Here is a 17,598-nt window from a genome sequence, read left to right as displayed (position 1 = left end):
CCCTTTGGAAGTTTCAACGTCCTTTTGGAAGCTCACCGTCCCTTTGGAAGGTTTAACAAGCCGCAGGCCCTTTGGACTGTTCAAAGGCTTGGTGATAGGGCATGTAATTAAGAAACCAGTTTAAAGTTATATCATATGCGTCAGGTGAATTTGCTGCCACTCGTTACAGCCTTGTGATCGTTTAAATGTCTGTCTTGAAGAACTTCCCCTCGCCGACTCGCACTGATTGAATGGATTGCTGAGCTTGCGTGAATTAATTCATGTTGCCCGTTACATCTCACTATGGCGCGTAATCCTCAATTAGAGACGTAATATGCCGGCCTGGTGTCACTCAATGCCATTACAATGCACCCACGATCGCTAGACCTGACGATCCTGAGCATCAATGGTTGCTATGCGTGCCTTGCGACGCTTCCAAATGCTCAACGGGGTCTGAGGTGCCCGGGCAGGACTTATCTTCCTACTAAGGCCTCGATCAGCACTGCAATACATCATCCTGTATCTACTCAAGGTTACTAAGTGGTAAGGGACCAAAAGTTACCATCCAGGGCATCGCGCCCATGATCATTCATTGACCAAGTACACATGTGTCCATGTGATTCATCATTCCCCATTGAGTCCATCCTAGGCATGCAAGAGGCACTGTTATACATCATCCTGTGTATACTCAAGGTCACTAATAGCGGCAAGGTATCATAATCTCCATGGAGGGCATCGCGCCCATATTCATTCATTGACTAATCATCATTCCCCGTCAAGTCCATCCCGGACATGGTATCATAGAAAAGCCGTTTCCTTGAACCTAAACGCCATTCTCACCCCAGCCTAGACGCCGCCTTCATCAAACGGCCATTGAGGCAACCCTGGACACCCTAACGCACCACCTTGAACTCGTGCTCACCACTGCAGATCTCGCACTTGATGCCGAAGTCCACAATCTGGTGCTTGAACACGGGGGACGGCTTGAGGCGCGGCTCGACAGTGTAGTTGTTGTTGTCCAGCTTGCCCTTGTCGAACGCCATGTCGTAGTCCTCCTCGAGCATCTTGAGAATGCAGCACGGCGAGCCCTCAGCCTTTCCATGCGCAGCGCGGTGCATGATCTGCTCGTGACGGAAGATCTCACGAATGCGGACATCCACAAGACCCTTGGCTTTGATGCCCTCGATGAAGGTGTCCTTGAGGAGGTTGCAGAATTCCAGGGCGAAGAGCCTGCTCGCCTCGCGGGAGATGGGGCGGTCGATCTTCTGGATCAGGCGGCTGGGGACGAGGGACCAGTTTGTGCGCGAAAGGGCCTTGAAGAGAGGGTTCTCAGGATCTGTTTGAAGGTCAGTACATCCCATACAAGTACTCAAAAGCAAAAGGCTTACCGATGAACCCAGAGATGTCGATGATGATGGTACGCTTGATACCGAAGCGGTGGGTGAGGTTCCCGCGGAACGCGTCGTGGATCACTTGATGGAGGACATCGACGGGTTGCTTTCCATTCATATAGTCCGGGTTGCTCGTGTACTGGTGAGAGATATCGGTAGCCTGCCCAAGCTGTGTAAGCATGTTGCTGGTGATGAACTTCGCTGAGCACTCGATCAAGAGCTTGGTCTCTGGAAGGAGACCCTGCTCAGATGAAGTGCTCGCCGCCATCTCCGACGTCATGTAGCGTGGAGTCATGTCCGCGATCCAATCAGTCTCGGCCTCTGAAGTGGTGTCAGAGAAAGTAGCGACGGACGTCTCGTCGAACATCTTGTCGCAGATCTTGTCGGGCGTCTTGTCAGACAGCCCGACGGACATCTCGTCGGACATCTGGTCGGTCATCTTGTTAGAGATCTCGTCAGACATGTTGAAGATGGTTTTTGAAGTAGCGGTTTCGCTGACTTGACGATGACGGCAAAGTCAATCAGCGGTACAGCAGCGACGCAAGAACAAGTTTGATACGATGAGGGACAGCTCCTCACGTATAGACCACAGGTGCTGCGAATTTGAGGTTTGACGGAGACCCAAAGATTTGAAACTTTGTTGAAGTTGAGGTGCAGGTGGTAAGCAGGTCAGAGTCAGAGCACGACGTTGGTTTTGTTGACAGTTGTCGTACCTGCCTTTCACGCGGCTAGGCAGAACCTCGCACGGGTTCAAAGTAAACAGCCTGCTTATGGCAACCGAACTGGTTGATGCGTGGTGAAAGACGGGACTGCGCTAATCAAAGCATGCCGACGATATGCGTGCCTTCCTCTTATAGCACGAATAGAACCTCAGCATCAAAACCTCAGCTGTCGACGATGTTTGTTCATGAAAAACCGAGTCTGAGATCAGTTGCGGTGTGCTTGCCAGAAACAGTTCGGCTGGTTCAGCTGGCATCCGAAGGAGTGAATGCAACCCATGCGTACGAATGTGGCTCCAGATCTTGCTTTCTTTCTGCCGCAAAGTTGAGAGAAGAGTCGTATGTTCAGGCAGTGGCAGTGTACATGTGCTGCAATGAGGACGCGACACACTCGAGAACGTTCATCGCGTCATTGTGATTTTGCTTCCCTAGGCAGACTCTTGCCCTCTTGACAGCATTTCGAGTCGGGGTTCGACAAAGTCGAGATAGTGGACGCATCAGGGCGCCCATTTCCATATTCGACTTTTAAGTCGCTCGGAATCCTGTCTTTTTACAATGAAGCAGTGCCCTCTCGGCAGCGGGTTGACGAACTCGAAGCGTGCTGCGTGTCCAGTTTGCCTACTATACTATAGGAGGATCAGCGAGGTTCAGAGCGAGACACGATAGAGAGTCAAGGAAAGCATCATTACTTGGGCCGAGGGAGATGTTTTAGCTTGTATCAAGGTGAGGGAGTAAGTGTAGTGGGATGAATGAAGAGCGCAAGAATATAGGCGGTGTGGAAGACCGACATGTTCCCAACAATCTTGGAAAGTGCGTAGCCTCGTGACCAATGATACCAACGGCAGGAGCGACCCCGCCTTCCACGGCATCTATACAAACAGACTTGACGTACAATCAGACATGTATGGAATAGCGCTGGCATTACGACTATAGAATTAGCTATCCAATGTTAAAGAAACACAATATGATAATGCAAGTTTGTCCACAAACAGCCGTCCCCATAGAAGTTACACATCATCGTCATATAATCCTTGAGACATCCACATTCCAAGGCATGTCGAATCGGCATCACCCATCCCATCGAATTAGAGAGTGGTTTATAGCCCTGCAACAGCGAGACCGAGGTTCTTCATGCACAGCACCGAAACCGCTGCCCTGAGGTTGATAACGTTGCCTGGAAGAGACAGAATGTTATCAGTTAGAGTAGTAATGGTTGTGATAAGATTCGTCGGGTCAGAGCTGACGGGAAGAGTCCTGATGAAAGCAAGGTCGGCTGCGGAGATAGCAGCAGCAGCTTGCGAAAGAGCAGCGAGGTTAGTAAGGCCAGCAAGAACGCCAAACTTGGTGGGGTTGATGGCAGCAAGGAGCTGGAGACAACCAAAGGTGGGGACCGAGTCCTGGACGACGGGAAGCTTGAACAGGAAGTTGGGGACGATGCCGTTGAGCACGCTGAGGATGCCGCCGGTGACGCTGCCGAGACCCTTGCCTCCGGGCACAGCAATGTTCTTAGCGATCGAGCCGACGAGGAAGGAGAGGTCGGGAGAGACACCTGATATGCTGTTAGCTATGTAGTGCGACGAGGAGAATGAATCCGTACCTGGGATACCGCTCAAAGGCAGGCTACCGACGCCAACGCCAGGAAGACCAGTCGAGAGCGATGGAAGGGAGGCCTGGCGCTTCTCATGCGTATTGAGTTGGCGCCTCTCGATCTCGAATGCGTCTGCCAACTCTGGAAGGTCACGCTTGATGAGACCACCGGTACCTCCCATGCCACCGAAAAGCGACAGAGGATCCTTTTTCAGGAGACTAAGCAGAGTGGCAATGATGGAGATGGACAGTCCACCAACAGGATCGGATCCGGGCATCTAGGTGATGAATTAGCAACCATTGTAAACGTATGAGCGGGAGACTTACACCCTGGTCGAGGGGATACGGGCCAGGCAGAACGGTGTTGACAGTACTTTGGACGGCAGCGGGAACACCAGCAGCGGCTCCAACGACAGTACCGAGAGCACCTCCTACGGCGCTACCTACAGCTCCTGCGACTGGGGGAATGGCACCCAGAGGACTGTCAGAGGTCAGGCCACCAAGTGCACCTGCAACTGGGGCAACGGCACCGCCTACAGCACCCAGAGGGCTACCAGAGGTGAGGCCACCAACGACACCTGCAACTGGGGCGGCGGCACTTCCTGCGACGGGCACTACAACTGTTAGAACAAGACCGATAGAGCCCAGCTGATCACGAATGCAAGGATTCACTTACCGCTCCCTACGGTGTTGGCGACTGTTCCAGCCACACCGCCGACAGCGCCCAAGGGCAGGCTTCCTCCAGTAAGACCACCAGTGACGCCACTGATAGCACCCAAGGGGCTGCTTCCACCAGTAAGGCCACTAGTAACACCGCCAACAGAGGGGATGCTGCTTGTAAATCCACCCACAGCGGGGATGCTGCTCGAAAGTCCGCCGACTGCGCTCGATACGGTGCCGAGAAGATCGCCGCCACCAGTGAGGCCCGAGGTAAGACCACCGACCAAAGGAAGACTACCCGTGGCTCCACCAACAGTGCTGGCCACGGCACCAAGAGGCGACGATCCGCCAGTCAAACCGCTCGTCAACCCACCGAGGAGAGGAAGCCCCAAAGCAGGGGTCGCGATGGCCAGCCTACTCGAAGACGAAGACGAAGCAGCAGCCTGTCGCCTCTCCAGAGGAGTGGGAAGGGCAATAGCAGCGATAGTGGCATTAACGGTGTGCGCGACCACGACGCTGGACACGATGGGGGACACAACCGGGACAATTGGGAGAGCTGGGATTTCCGGGACGGAGGGGATTGTGAGATCAAGGCCGGCAATCTTGGAGGCCGCAGCGCCCTTCCAAAGGAGGCTCAGAATATTTGAGAGGACAATCTTGCCAACCTTGACATAAGAGTCGACCGCGTCGTCTGTGGTAGGGAGCGGAATAGCTGGCAGTGGAATTGCAGACACTTTGGGTAGATCGCCGAGGGCTGGCAATGAAAGAGGCAGAGCCAGGTCTGGCAGAGGAAGCTTAGGTAAGCTACTAAGCATGGGAGGAGAGCCATCCAACACAGGAAGCTTGGGCAAAGCTGAGCTGAGGTTGGGGATGGCGAGGGGAACTGGTGGAATAGCAATGGGCGAGACCGGCGGAAGCGAAAGTCCTATAGCGAAAGTGTACGTTAGTACCTTCAGGAAGGTCGAAATACAATACGCATATTGGTCTGGAACCGGCAAAAATGCAGGGAAGTAGTGGCATGCCGATTTTCGACTTTCGTGACGAAAGACAGATCTCCGAGGTTCAGAAATACCACTTACCGGGAATAGGAAGATTAGGAAGAGGTGGGAGGCCGGGAAGAGTTGGTAGGCCCATAGGCGGAGGGGGTGGAAGGCCCATAGACGGAGGGGAGGGGCACCGAGAGGAGGAAAGGATAGAGGTGCAAGGCCGGGTAGTAAGGGCTTCGCAGCCACAATACTCGCTGTAGCAGTAGGTTTAGCAGGGACAAGTCCAGCAGCTATTTCACAATGAGCTCTATGTCTTCAAGCGGAGCGATTTGACGTACAAGCACCGGCAGCCGTACCACTGGCAATAACGAGTGGGACGACTGGAACGAGATTGGGGAGCTGGGGAAGAGCTGCCGCATCAACGGCCTCGCACCAGGCCAAAATGACCGCGGCGATCATCGTATTCATCTTCATGATGACGTGAAGTCGAGTCAACCGACTAACGAGCGGACAGGTGAAGAGTGTTAAAGATTGAGTGACCCTAGCGAAGGACTGCCCAAAGAGAAAATCGGCAGAAGAGACCGTTGTCTATAAGTACCAGCAATTGCAAGGACTGCATTAAACGTGACGACATTTTACGTTGTCTGGACGCGTCGCAAAACTGAAGCATTTTTCCCTGAGGGGTTGCTGAATGTAAGGATTCTCTACATTCCATAGCGCTGTCGCTGCGATGCCAAGACGATGCCACAACCAAAGTGATACGAACGGTGACAGCACCTCGCGAAAACAGGTTTGTTCGGGTCCGTCCGAGTGGAAGTTTTACAAGCTGAAGAATGCCGTGCAGGGGATGGGCCATTGGTACGACTCTCAGTCATAGTAAGGCGCTTCTCGTGATGCTACCGCTGGCGTCCGATCAAGACACGTTCTATTAGAGTATAAATTAGAGGACAATGGGTCCTTCCTGAGACATAACTCGTGATATTCGGCAGCATGGGCCGCTCTCCCGCAACATGTTCCTGGCGTGGACGGCCAATGACAGCCAGCGCGCGACATATAGGAATGTGGGCAGCTCCGCCACCTCGTGAAGTTGACAGAAGGTGTGATCGTGAAAAGATCTGATCGTCCAGTGAAAGCGCCGCGTGTGGCACGTCATAGTTACTGTTAGTCAACCATTGCTGTGCTGAGTGAGCTCTGAGTCCTGGCGGGAGCTTGGAATGCCAAGGGGCAACAACGCAGGAGTCTGCATTGAGACGGCGTGCATCGTCAGGATGATCACGACACAGTGCCATTTCGGTCTCCCCTAGGAGCGAATCCTCTTCCACCTCTAATTGTTGCCTGGGGCCCACGAGGCTCACGGATTGGCTTCTCCTGATTGTTTGGTGTACTCGGTCGGCTTGTGCTTGCATCCTTCTTCTGGACAAAGACGGACCCTGGTTTTGGAGAGTAGGCAGGCTCGAATAGCTGTCGTGAAGCCGAGGGCCTGGCCGGGGACTGCTCGTTGCTCGAGCGCGGTTGGCTGTCGCGTCCACCCCGACCTCTGCCTTTCCCAGCTCGCCTTGGTGAGGCGCCGCGGGACTCATCCGAGTTCGCAGGAGTGCCAAATAACTTCTCGCGCGCCTCAGCATACCTCCGCTCTTTCTCCGCCCGCTCCTTTTGTGCACGCGCTTTGCGCTCTTCGAACTCGGCTTCGCTCTTCTTCCGTCTCTCCTCCTCGCTTTCGTCACCATCCAAGCTAAGCCCAGCAATGCCGGCAGGAGCTTTCGGTTTGCGGGCAAGTAGCGTTACAGCGGGCTTAAATGTCGACTGTACGGGTGCTTTGTTCTGGGCATCGAGAAAAAGCATGGGTTCAGGGTTCTCCCTGTTAGACACTTTGTCAGACGCTGAAGAGCCTCTAGAGCGATGCATACATACGCTGAGTCCCACAGCATCCGCTGTTGCTCGGCATGCTGCGCTCTGCGCTCTTTCTGTGATAATTTGACTTTGGGTACCGGCTCGTTCTTCTGCTCCGCATCTACTTGTTTCTGCGTGTTGTTAGCCATGTGCGCGCCAGAGGCTCCTATAATCGAGATCGTACATCAGCGAGGGATTCCCAGTCATCGTCCCACGCGTCAGCCAATGCGCTCTGCTTGGGCGGCATTTTCGTGATCTTGGTCGCGTTCAGATGTGAAGGGCCAGGGACCAAAACTCCAAAGCATTCGACTGTACGTGGGATTATATATGCTATAGTAAGCTGGCAATCAGAAGCTCCCCGTGCTTGTACGTCGACTACAGGAGAATCAACGTTCTGTGCGGAAATATAAAGTCGAGGAGGGGCACGGAAGTCGAACGTTAGCTGCAGGGCGGGAGCTTCTCGCTTCTACCCGGGGCTAGCGCGCCCAAGCTCCGCTCTGCCATCATTCACTGCTGCCTCAACCAAGGTCCACTGTTCATTTGCTCCAGAGCCAGCGTCTCTCACACAAAGCAACTAGCAAGAGCACACATACGTGGATCGAGTTCGTCAACATGTCAGGTAAATCCAAGCTCCCGCCAGCCTTCAACTTCACAGACCTCCCCTCATGAGCTCTCGCGTGCCCCACAGGCGCCTTGGATACTCGTATCTAACACCGCCTTACTACCACACAGACGTAGACGGCGACTCGACGATGCACTCGTCGCCATCGCTCGATGACGCCGACGAGGACGTCTTCCCCGGCGACGGACCCTCGACCCCGCGCAACGCCGCCAGCTTCGCCCTGGGCCCCGCCTCGGAACTGTCGCCGCCGAATTCGCAAGGTCGCCTCCCCGGGGAGAGCCTCTCTGCGCTCGCTGGTGGTGCGCCTGCTCCCTCGATGATCAATGCAAACGGCAAACGTGCTCACCCGTCTTCAGTTGCAACTGCCGCTCCCCAAAGCGCTGGCGACAAGAAGTCGGGCCCCGTGCAGACGGATTCTGTTACTGGATATCGATGGTCGAGTGCGGAGGATGCGCCGGGATATGATTGGAAGACCAATCGGGCGAGGGACGACGAGGCGAAGGCTTTGGACGCCGTTGTGGACAAGGGGTCCATGATCAAGAGTAAGGCATTGTAATGAACTGTCTTGAGTTATTGCTAATATGTCTAGCTCGTTACGGCGACCCTTTGAAGCCCGAGGTACCCATGACGCTCAAGCGTTGAAGTGGAACGCAGATTGCGCGCACACGACACGATATAAATGCATGATGACGGAATGAATAGACGAAGCAGCCTGTTCTAACGTTGTGTAGGATGGCTGAGCAAGGCGTGGGGAGTATTCGATGGGTAGCCAGAGGCCTCATGATCTTGCCGAACATGGGAATATCATATAGGGACGAAGACGTAGCTACCACATGCACGCAGGCTTGACAGATAGCCTGCCGAGATTGATCTCCAGAAATACAATGCCGGGCAGTCGTCCTCCTCTTGATCCAAATAGTGCCGCCTTCAGTTGTGGGATTTTGTGACCTGTAGTAAACGCCAGCAAACGCCGGCCGATGCATCGTTTCATGTCTTAGTCGCTCTCGTTCCCATCCGCCATCTCATCATCCGACTCATCTTTCTCCTTCTCTTCTAGCAGGTCCTCGGTGGGGTCCTCCTCAGGCGCATCCTCTTCTACTTCATCGTCTTCCACCTCCTCATCTTCTTGTTCCATATCCGCCGTCTCATCCACATCCTCATCATCTGACCCCGCCACCTCGGCGCCGTCCGACCTTCTGGCTCGCTTCGCCGGCGGAGAATCATCCTCCTCTGCCCCGTTCGTAGGCTTATCCTTCGCGGCCTTCTTCTCCTCGCGCACCTTCTTACGGTACGTATTGCGCTTGTCGGCCTGTATCGAGGTGAACTTGTGGACTTCGGCCTCGACTCGTTGGAGCATGAAGTCGAATTCTAGCTCTTGCAGGGCGTCGAACACGTCTTTGGGCATGACGGTCTTCTTGCCGCTGCGTGCGGCATGCTCGGCAGCGCTGTAACCGTGTCAGTTTGCAGGAACACTTGTGAGGTTTGAGGACGAGGTCGCATACATCGATGTGAGGTAGTTGACGAAGACGGTTGCGCCCTTTGACATGGCCAGCAGCGCATCTTTCTGTATCTGTGTGTTCGGTGGGAGCACGCCCTTTGCCAGGCGCTGCACTATTGATTTGGGGAGGTTGAGGTCCTGCAGCGCATGCTTAGTATTTTTGCGAACGTTGGAAAGAGGGCGCATACTTCTACGCTGAGACCATCGTCTTCGTCTTTTGCTGCTTTTGCGGAAGGTTTGGGAGAGTCTTCTGCGGGTGCAGTCGAGACATTGCTCTTTCTTGGAGGCATTGTGGGTGGGGAGCTATGTGGTCTTGGGATGACCTTCGGAAGAGACGAGCCCTCTCCGCAGATGCATCAGTAGTCTACTTTACGCGTGAGCGCGTCGTTGCAACGCCTTGGCGAGTTCGCGTCACCAGCTCAGCACGTGCGCACATCCCCGCTTTGGTGATCGCACTTTGTTCGCGCATTTCTCGTTGGATGCTCGATCAATCATGTCGTAGACGGTTGAGTCCGCACCAGCTACCGATTGGCCACCTTTCAGCGTCTCCTCCCCGGGCAGCACTTCTGAGATAACCTCGTCTCGTTCAACCTCGCCCGAGTCTCGCCTATACGGTATAGACGGTGTGGACGGTGTGGACTCGTCCTCTAGGAAGTTGGCCTTCCGTGAATAGACTGCTCCATGCGTACCTCCATGCCTGGGGCTTCGCGAGTGGCTTGGCCCGAGACTCCTGCATTGGGTTCACATGTGCCCCCACCCTCGATAGTATCCCGCCCGCACACAATATGCGCGCTGTCACTCAACTATGGGGCTATGGGGCTGTCCTGCAATCGAACCAAAACCTCGGGTCGGTTGTAGACATCAGGTATCTACATCTGCTGAATCTCAAATGGAACAATGGCTCTCTTCGTAAGGTGTCTGTGTCCGCTATCTGCACTCGAAGGGTCGTCAGCTGTGGCAGATCCAGACCCTGGGCCAAGAGGTCACCCGCTTCTTGGCTGCAGCGTGCTGAGCAGCTGTGAGGTACAGTCGAGATGAACACAGAAGCTCGTCTTACAAGTACCATAGTCATGAGGCATTTCGGACCGGCCCCGGCGCAACTGCCCAGTGTCACCGAAACTACCCGCTGGGGAAACCATGAACAGGCTTGTAAGACAGCGCAGCACCTACGACTGGGTTAAGATGGGTGTCCCCGTTACAAGCAACCCCAGTATCCGTCATTCGTCGTTCACCATTATGCACATAGGGGGGCGATTTGCCCTTTTCCTCTCCCCTGGGTAACCACGAGGCAGACATGTGGTAACCGTCACGCCTGCTCTCGGGGTCCAGCTTTTACCATTTAACAGCAGGCACGAGTATCCAGATCGTCGTCCAAGAATCAGGGCAGCTTCTCACCTACCTTTTTCTATTACTTTGGCTGCGGCCCAAGAGATCCCACATTCCTTGGCGGGCTGAATGGTCCCGGTAAACGTTCTCCCCAACCACTAAACCGATAAGGACGCCCTGCCGCAGAGAACCCCAAGGTTTTCGGTTACGATCCGAGTTTCTCATAATTAGGGCTGGACCCTGCATTTTTTGCATACGTGAGAACACCATGGTACCTGATCTGCGCATCCTCTTGGATGGCGATGTAAGAGTGTATCGTCGTGGAGACAAAGTCACTGGAAGAGTCATTCTAGGAGTCGAAAATGAGGAAAACATCGTCGCACTCAAGATCAGCTTCTTAGGGACATGCACGACTACTACGAATAGGCCGGTCCATACACCTCACCACACTGATGCCGACCGCTCGATGCAGAGGCATCAGGAACGCGTTCAACTGTTTCATTTCGAACAAGACTTGCTCTCGGGCTCCCTACTCTCAACGAACAAGGAATCTCGGACGTTCGACTTCAAGTTTCCTGAAATGACAGCACCGAGGTATTCAAAATGGCAACACGGACCGAGGTACCCCAAGGGTCCTCACCCACTACCACCATCTTTCCAGACCCACACGTCGGGTGGCCAGGCAGTCATAGCATACTCTCTGCAAGTAACGCTTTCCAGAGGTGGTAATCAAGGATCAACCGTAATTGAAGAAATATTGCCCTACCACCCAACTCCCGACGACATGCAACTGGAACCAAAAGCCCACTCACGCGTCCTCTACGCACAGATATGGAAGCCTCTTGCAGACAGTCGCACCGTAATGGACAAAGCCTTCTCTAAATTATCCCGCCGCAGATCTGCCGGCAACAGCGGCCCTCGGATCGTCCCTACCCTTCACCATCCCGAGATGATCGCTCCAGGACAGAATATACCCCTCTACATCTCTCTTGAGGATTCATCTCCCGCGCCTATACCCCGAACCTCACAATGCATACTCGACTCCGTAACCGTCAAGATAAGCACGCACACGACCTCTATCTGCGGCCAATCCGCCACCTCCCCCGAAGACGTCGAACTCAAGCGTGTAACCTGCCTCTCCAAATCCAACATAGCCAAACCCCTCCCCTTCCACACCAAAAAGAAGCTCGCGCACAACTTCCGCCTCGTCGACGACGCAGAATGCGTCCCCAGCTTCAAAACCTACACCATCACGCGCCGCTACGACCTCTCCGTATCCATTGGACTCAAATACGAGGGCCGCGAGTTCACGGTCAGATGCACGACGCTGCTTGAGATCTTGCCTCGTGTGCCGCGGGAATTGCTGCCTAATAGACCTGAAGATGAGGAAGAGGTTGAACCGTTGCCGCTGTATGTGCCGAGGGAGCCGAGCAGAGAGTTTGCACCGGAGTATGCGAGCATTTTTCAACTGGAGGGAGCGTCTTCGAGCGAGGCGTCGCTGGCTTATACGAGGAGTAGAGGGTCGAGTGTGCCGTCTAGTGTCGAGATACCTGCGGTTGACGTTGGCATGAGCTTTGAGGAGGTGGCGGTGAGACTGAGATAAGTGTGGCTTGCAGCATCGAAGTGTGTTGATCAACGGCTGTGCTCAGTGCTACTGCGTAGACAAAAGCTAATGACTGCAACATTAAGTTCGATTGCCGCTGGATTGGCACCCTACGACTACAGAGATAGTATTGTGCAACACATTACATATCCCCGCGCTATTACAGACCCTCGCAATCCTCACTTTCGTCGCGAGCGCCCTGCACGTGCTTGGCTTTCCCTCACTGGGGGTTACACCACGCGATCACCTCGAACGAAGGTGCTCGCACAAATAAACCATGAAAGCGATTAAACGCCCTGTCCATCTCCCCAAAAGTTGGTCAAAGGCAAGGCATTTCGTCCAACGAATATTTCGGAGCTAGATGTAGGCGCCGAGGCCATGTAGGCACACGCAGGGACTCAAGCGAGAGCGAGACTTCTCAGATTGTTAGGCTATTGGCGATGATATGTATAGATAGCATGAGTAGGACTCAGCTGGGTAGAAGCTGAAATGGAACGCGTCTTTCAAATCTCATAGTAGAACCTCGACTAGTCGCCGTATTCAAAGCTCGCTTGTACTCCGGCTTAAGCACACTGGCTGTTGGTTGTACGATGAGGATTCGTGGTCAAGGTACACGGGCAGAATGTGCCTCGCCTAGGCAAGGCTTCTAGGAAATGTAAGCTTGCTCGATGAGGGTCCCACGTCTGTGGATGGAATGGGTTTGGAGGGCTGTAAGTGATTGAAGTGCTAGCTAGCTGGTGAAACTTCTTTCAATCGGTATTCAATGATAACCTAAGTTCTTTGACTCATAACTTGTTTATACGTACTGTGAGTACGTCCTATTCCGCTAAAGCATCTGGAGCCATAGGACCATTCCTACATCTCGAATCTCCAAGCCTTTCGCCGTCGACAGACAAGCTCCTGTATCTGCTAGCGAGCTACAAAGTGGACAGCGACCTTTGTTTAGCTGTAATCTTCCTGTTGTTCGAGAAGGACACTAAGCTATCAGAATCACGTACGATATTTATACGCGCAGCCCCTCCCATTTGCGCGATATACACGCTTGCTATCGCCTGTTTGCTCCTGCCAAAGTTTGTCGGACCGGCAGCTCGGACCGACCCTTAGCGCGTTGTCGTTTGTACATATATATCGCAACACGCGCCTTCCACTTTCTTCCTCTTCAGTATTCAAAATGGCTTCTCATCTGCCGCAAAAAAATACTCGCGATAATCTAAACCAGACACCAAACCAGACTCAAAACCAACGACAGCCCCAGAACCCGCTCCATGCGGCACCCCAGCAGTAAGTCAATTTAGAAGAACGGCGCAATAGGCCAGCTTTGACACGTAACAGAACAGTCTAGCAGCTTGAATCAGAGGTGAAGAAACTGCAGTCAGACCTAGCGAGCGCTGTAGCGCGCTTGAATCAGCGCAAGCACGAATTAGGGCTCCCTCCAGCAGCACCACCACCCAGAAACACAAGGGCGGTACCTCCACGGTTGCAGCAAGATACGGCACTAAAGGACATCCTCATCTTCCTGGATATCATGCAAGAGCGCGTGAGGATGCGCACAGCCCATCATCTACAGATGGAGCGCTTCGAGGATGAATTCCGCGAAGAGCTACTATATCACCGCGGCTCAATCGTGTCGAAACGGACTCGGCAAGCCTTCCAGCGGTACGATCAGTATATTTCTGAGTTTAATGGTCAACCGCACCAGACCACGCTCCCCGATTGCCCACATGAGCGTTCTCCAGCTGTACCAGTCCCCGCTGGCAACGTCTTGGCGGCATCACTACTAGCTCCCAGTGTGCTAATGCCGACATAGAAGGCGCACAGACTGGTATAGCGCCGAGTGATCCGGCTAATCAGAAACACATAAAATCGGAGGCGACCGTGGTAAAGGACGACAGTCTAGCCAATATGGACTTGGAGGAGATGGTCGATTTGTGCTGAGGGGCGATGCATTACCTGATCCAAGTGCACCTACCAGAGACACTCTAGAGCACACAGCAGGGCCAGACCCGTCGCCTATTCAGGCATGCCACAATTCAGCAACTCAGGCATCCCAGCGAGAGCGTCGCAGCCGCATGACCATGTCACACGCGGATCTAGAACGCCGAGTCCAACGTCCCTCTGGAAGTTGTATAGACCTTCTGATCTGCTGAGTTTAACGTCCCTCTGGAAGTTGTGGATCAACGTCCCTTTGGAAGTTGTATAGGCCTTTCGGTCTACTAATTATAACGTCCCTTTGGAAGTTATCGTCTTCAACGTCCTTCTGGAAGTTGCCGAGTTCAACGTCCCTTGGGAAGTTATCAGATTCAACGTCCCTCTGGAAGTTGTCTAGTTTAACGTCCCTCTGGAAGTTGTCTAATTTAACGTCCCTCTGGAAGTTGTCAAATTCAACGTTCCCCTGGAAGTTATCAATCTCAACTTCCCCCTGGAAGTTGTTGAGTTTGACGTCCCTCTGGAAGTTGTCAGGTTCAACGTCCCTCTGGAAGTTGTATAGTCTAGTCTACTCGATCCAGTGATTACTCTTTATACCTACACCAGAACATAGCTCTAATCCAGCTTGTAACTTTGAATCTCTTATTTCCTTGTGATTTTTTCTCACTGTGCCTCGTCTTATGCCCTGTCACAACCCTAAACCATTCACGGACAACAATCCTTGCTCCGCCACTGGTATCTATCACGCCTTCAGGGACATGCCACTTGCACAGTGCTACCCCATCCTTTTTCCTGCTACGTAGTTCACTGGAAGTGGCTTCCTGGTCGGTCTGCAAGATGCTCCGCGAATGACACCTTGCTCGCCGTATAATTAGCCATCTGATAATGCATGGTGTCTTCTCGGTCGGCAACCCGTGTCACATATGAGAGCTCTTACAGACGCAGATGATCGCCCTCGTGGCAGTTTTAACCTTCATGTATCTCTAGAATCACTCAAGCGGGGCTTGTGTGTAGTTTGAGTTATTGTATAACATATGCAGAGCATTCCCCTATGGACTTCAAAGAAAATCGGTAGATAATTGTGCTCCTTCATCAAAACAGGTCTACATTGAAACCTGGAATACTCTCCACGCCCAAGCTTCGAAGATATTTCGATCTACAAGCGTATCACCGTAGAATATGTCATTCCAGTACTCAATCAGGTTGTCGTCATGCTGGTGACGGCCAACTTGCCGGACAAGTGCGCTCACACGGGGGCTTGGGCGACACTTCCCGACTTTCCACCAAAGCTGTCGTGACGCAGCTCTGTCTACACCTGGGTGGTCGTCGAAAGCCTTCTCCCCAGGGGCTGTGTACGCAATGCCCCAGGCCATGTCCGGGATGCATTCATCAACCAGCTCGGTTTCGTCGTCCTCGCTGTCATACGTGGACATCATGTCGTCGACGGAATATCTGAGCGGGCACCAGAGTGCGGCTTCCTTCAGGCGCGGCATGTACTTCGTGGACTCGGCGAACGCAGCGAGGAAAGGGCCGAGTGTGTCGTCGTCGGGTAGAATCCGATACTGCGCGGACGATGTATAGACCCAGTCCACGTAATCGACATTCATATCATCTTCCCTGTCCTCCGCTGTCTGCTCCAGTGGAGGATATGCTTCCTGAGGCTGTAGCTCGTACCCGCTAGAACGCCTAGAACGTAATCCGCCTCCGGGACCCAGGAAATAATAAGACCCTTCGGGGCTCGCCATGTGGAATTTGATGTTCAGGCTTTCGAGGTGTGGCCACGACGGTGTGCTTCCGTCACTGGGTATGAAGAGGGTCGAATCCACGACCGCGAAGATACACATGCGACGGAGACCGTAGGATAGTATGCGAATGCTCGAACTGAAGGGGTCGTGTGATGCTGGCGCGGTGAGATTGGGCATCTTCTCATAGTGTGGGAGCATCTCGACGTGGCTGCTGGGGCTGATGAAATTCAGCTGGACTTCCCTGAGGGCCGGGAGAGCTATCTCGTTAAGAGCAGCTGCAAAATCGTGTCGTGAATCTCGGCGCGGCCCTTGGTATACGCGCCAAAGTCTAGCCGTTACTTCATCTCTTAGGGGCGTAGGCCATTCATCCCCCCCAATTTCACAGCCAAGAACGTTAAGATTGGGAAGCTTGTTTGCGATGTCTACAATTACGCGCAAATCTAACTTCCGTAGCGTTCTCCAAGGCTCCTTGAATGGACTGAATGGTGTTCCATTGACAAAACGAAGGGAGCGGATTGAGCCCAGGACGGGCAGATTTTGTGGCGCGAGAAGGTGTATGCGCCAGCTTACAAAGGCGCGATGGCGGAAAAAAAGGTTGGGATCCACATCCATAAATGGTGTGTAGATAGTAAGCTCAACGTTACCAGGGCAGAGACCTTGCACGCGGACCTCTAGCTTCCGAATTACAGCAAACAATAGCCTGATCTGTCTGGTGAATTCCTCGTCAAGTGCTTTGAGGTCCTCCAGAGATTCTCGACAGGGCGAACGACCCGCATCAGGGTCACGCTGTGGAGCAGGAAGAGTCGTTGTAAAGCTGATGCGGCGGAGGTAGCGAAAGCGGTGACTGCTGAAGGTGTCGAGAAATTTCTGAGCGTTCTCCTCATTGATGCCGGCCTCTTCAAAAGCTCCTGAGTACTGCTCAGCAGCAGCTTGGAACTTTTGGTTTAAGGTAAGTGTTTGCTTTAGTTGGACGACATCTAGGTGGCTGCTGATTTGGTCGACCAACTCCTGCGGCAGCTTTTCCATGGCGAGGCAAGACCGATTAACGAGAATGTGATAGCGGAAATGTAGAAGCTGAGGTGAGGCGGAGCTGTTTGTTCCCTGCGGCGTAACAAAGAACGAGGCTAGACCGAAAGGTGCACTAGCGCAGGGGCTCGACCTGCCGTCTGATTGGACAGTAACGTTCAATCTTGAACGTTACTATGCGATCAACGGTTGTTAGAAAATACCCCATTCGGAAGTTCCAGATTCGATTTCACTGCCTGATTGGCCGGTAACGTTCAGATTGAACGTTACTCCGCGATCAACGACTGTCAAAAACTACCCTATTAGGAAGTTTCAATTTCCATCTCATCGCTCCTACATACTCCAAAGGCACACACAACCACCACATTCATGAGGCTCGAGATCTTCTCAAGTTAGTATCTCGTTCCAAGCATGCTGATCTATATATTGACGCTGTTTCGTGTTCTTGCCTTCATCCGCCTACACTCATCCAGGAACATTCCAGATAACGTGCACCCAATACTGGAACCGACTCGGCCACGAGAAGAACATATAGCAAGATCACAATGCCAAAAGCCCCACCAAGGGAGCATAGTAGTAACCGATTCTATGCATACTAATCTCTACATCGACGGTATTCCGTCTGCTTAAGTTCACGCGA

General features: G+C 53.2%; 7 protein-coding genes across 7 annotated transcripts; 2 read left to right on the top strand and 5 right to left on the bottom strand.

Annotated features, from left to right (window-relative positions):
• Positions 1 to 872: 872 nt before the first annotated feature.
• On the bottom strand, positions 873 to 1,833 carry N0V89_005121 (uncharacterized protein; the record flags this gene model as incomplete). The annotated part of the gene is made up of 2 exons (XM_056213899.1): positions 873 to 1,315; positions 1,368 to 1,833. The coding sequence occupies 2 exons, from the start codon at positions 1,831 to 1,833 to the stop codon at positions 873 to 875; spliced, it is 909 nt and encodes a 302-aa protein (XP_056071166.1).
• Positions 1,834 to 3,186: 1,353 nt separating this feature from the next.
• N0V89_005120 (uncharacterized protein) lies at positions 3,187 to 5,151 on the bottom strand (the record flags this gene model as incomplete). Its single annotated transcript, XM_056213898.1, has 4 exons — positions 3,187 to 3,638; positions 3,687 to 3,954; positions 4,004 to 4,290; positions 4,353 to 5,151. The coding sequence occupies 4 exons, from the start codon at positions 5,149 to 5,151 to the stop codon at positions 3,187 to 3,189; spliced, it is 1,806 nt and encodes a 601-aa protein (XP_056071165.1).
• A 1,443-nt stretch (positions 5,152 to 6,594) lies between these two features.
• Positions 6,595 to 7,361, bottom strand: N0V89_005119 (uncharacterized protein; the record flags this gene model as incomplete). Its single annotated transcript, XM_056213897.1, has 2 exons — positions 6,595 to 7,180; positions 7,234 to 7,361. 2 exons carry the CDS (start codon positions 7,359 to 7,361, stop codon positions 6,595 to 6,597), a joined length of 714 nt encoding a protein of 237 aa, XP_056071164.1.
• Positions 7,362 to 7,877: 516 nt separating this feature from the next.
• N0V89_005118 (uncharacterized protein) lies at positions 7,878 to 8,476 on the top strand (the record flags this gene model as incomplete). The annotated part of the gene is made up of 2 exons (XM_056213896.1): positions 7,878 to 8,376; positions 8,424 to 8,476. 2 exons carry the CDS (start codon positions 7,878 to 7,880, stop codon positions 8,474 to 8,476), a joined length of 552 nt encoding a protein of 183 aa, XP_056071163.1.
• Positions 8,477 to 8,828: 352 nt separating this feature from the next.
• On the bottom strand, positions 8,829 to 9,622 carry N0V89_005117 (uncharacterized protein; the record flags this gene model as incomplete). Its single annotated transcript, XM_056213895.1, has 3 exons — positions 8,829 to 9,279; positions 9,337 to 9,470; positions 9,521 to 9,622. The coding sequence occupies 3 exons, from the start codon at positions 9,620 to 9,622 to the stop codon at positions 8,829 to 8,831; spliced, it is 687 nt and encodes a 228-aa protein (XP_056071162.1).
• A 1,304-nt stretch (positions 9,623 to 10,926) lies between these two features.
• N0V89_005116 (uncharacterized protein) lies at positions 10,927 to 12,261 on the top strand (the record flags this gene model as incomplete). Its single annotated transcript, XM_056213894.1, has 1 exon — positions 10,927 to 12,261. The coding sequence occupies one exon, from the start codon at positions 10,927 to 10,929 to the stop codon at positions 12,259 to 12,261; it is 1,335 nt and encodes a 444-aa protein (XP_056071161.1).
• Positions 12,262 to 14,410: 2,149 nt separating this feature from the next.
• On the bottom strand, positions 14,411 to 16,958 carry N0V89_005115 (uncharacterized protein; the record flags this gene model as incomplete). Its single annotated transcript, XM_056213893.1, has 2 exons — positions 14,411 to 14,734; positions 15,303 to 16,958. The coding sequence occupies 2 exons, from the start codon at positions 16,956 to 16,958 to the stop codon at positions 14,411 to 14,413; spliced, it is 1,980 nt and encodes a 659-aa protein (XP_056071160.1).
• Positions 16,959 to 17,598: the final 640 nt, after the last annotated feature.

Source organism: Didymosphaeria variabile, assembly GCF_027946475.1.
Source record: "Didymosphaeria variabile strain IMI 356815 chromosome Unknown scaffold_4, whole genome shotgun sequence".
NCBI lineage: Eukaryota > Fungi > Ascomycota > Dothideomycetes > Pleosporales > Didymosphaeriaceae > Didymosphaeria > Didymosphaeria variabile.
This window is presented reverse-complemented; position numbering and strand designations above follow the sequence as displayed.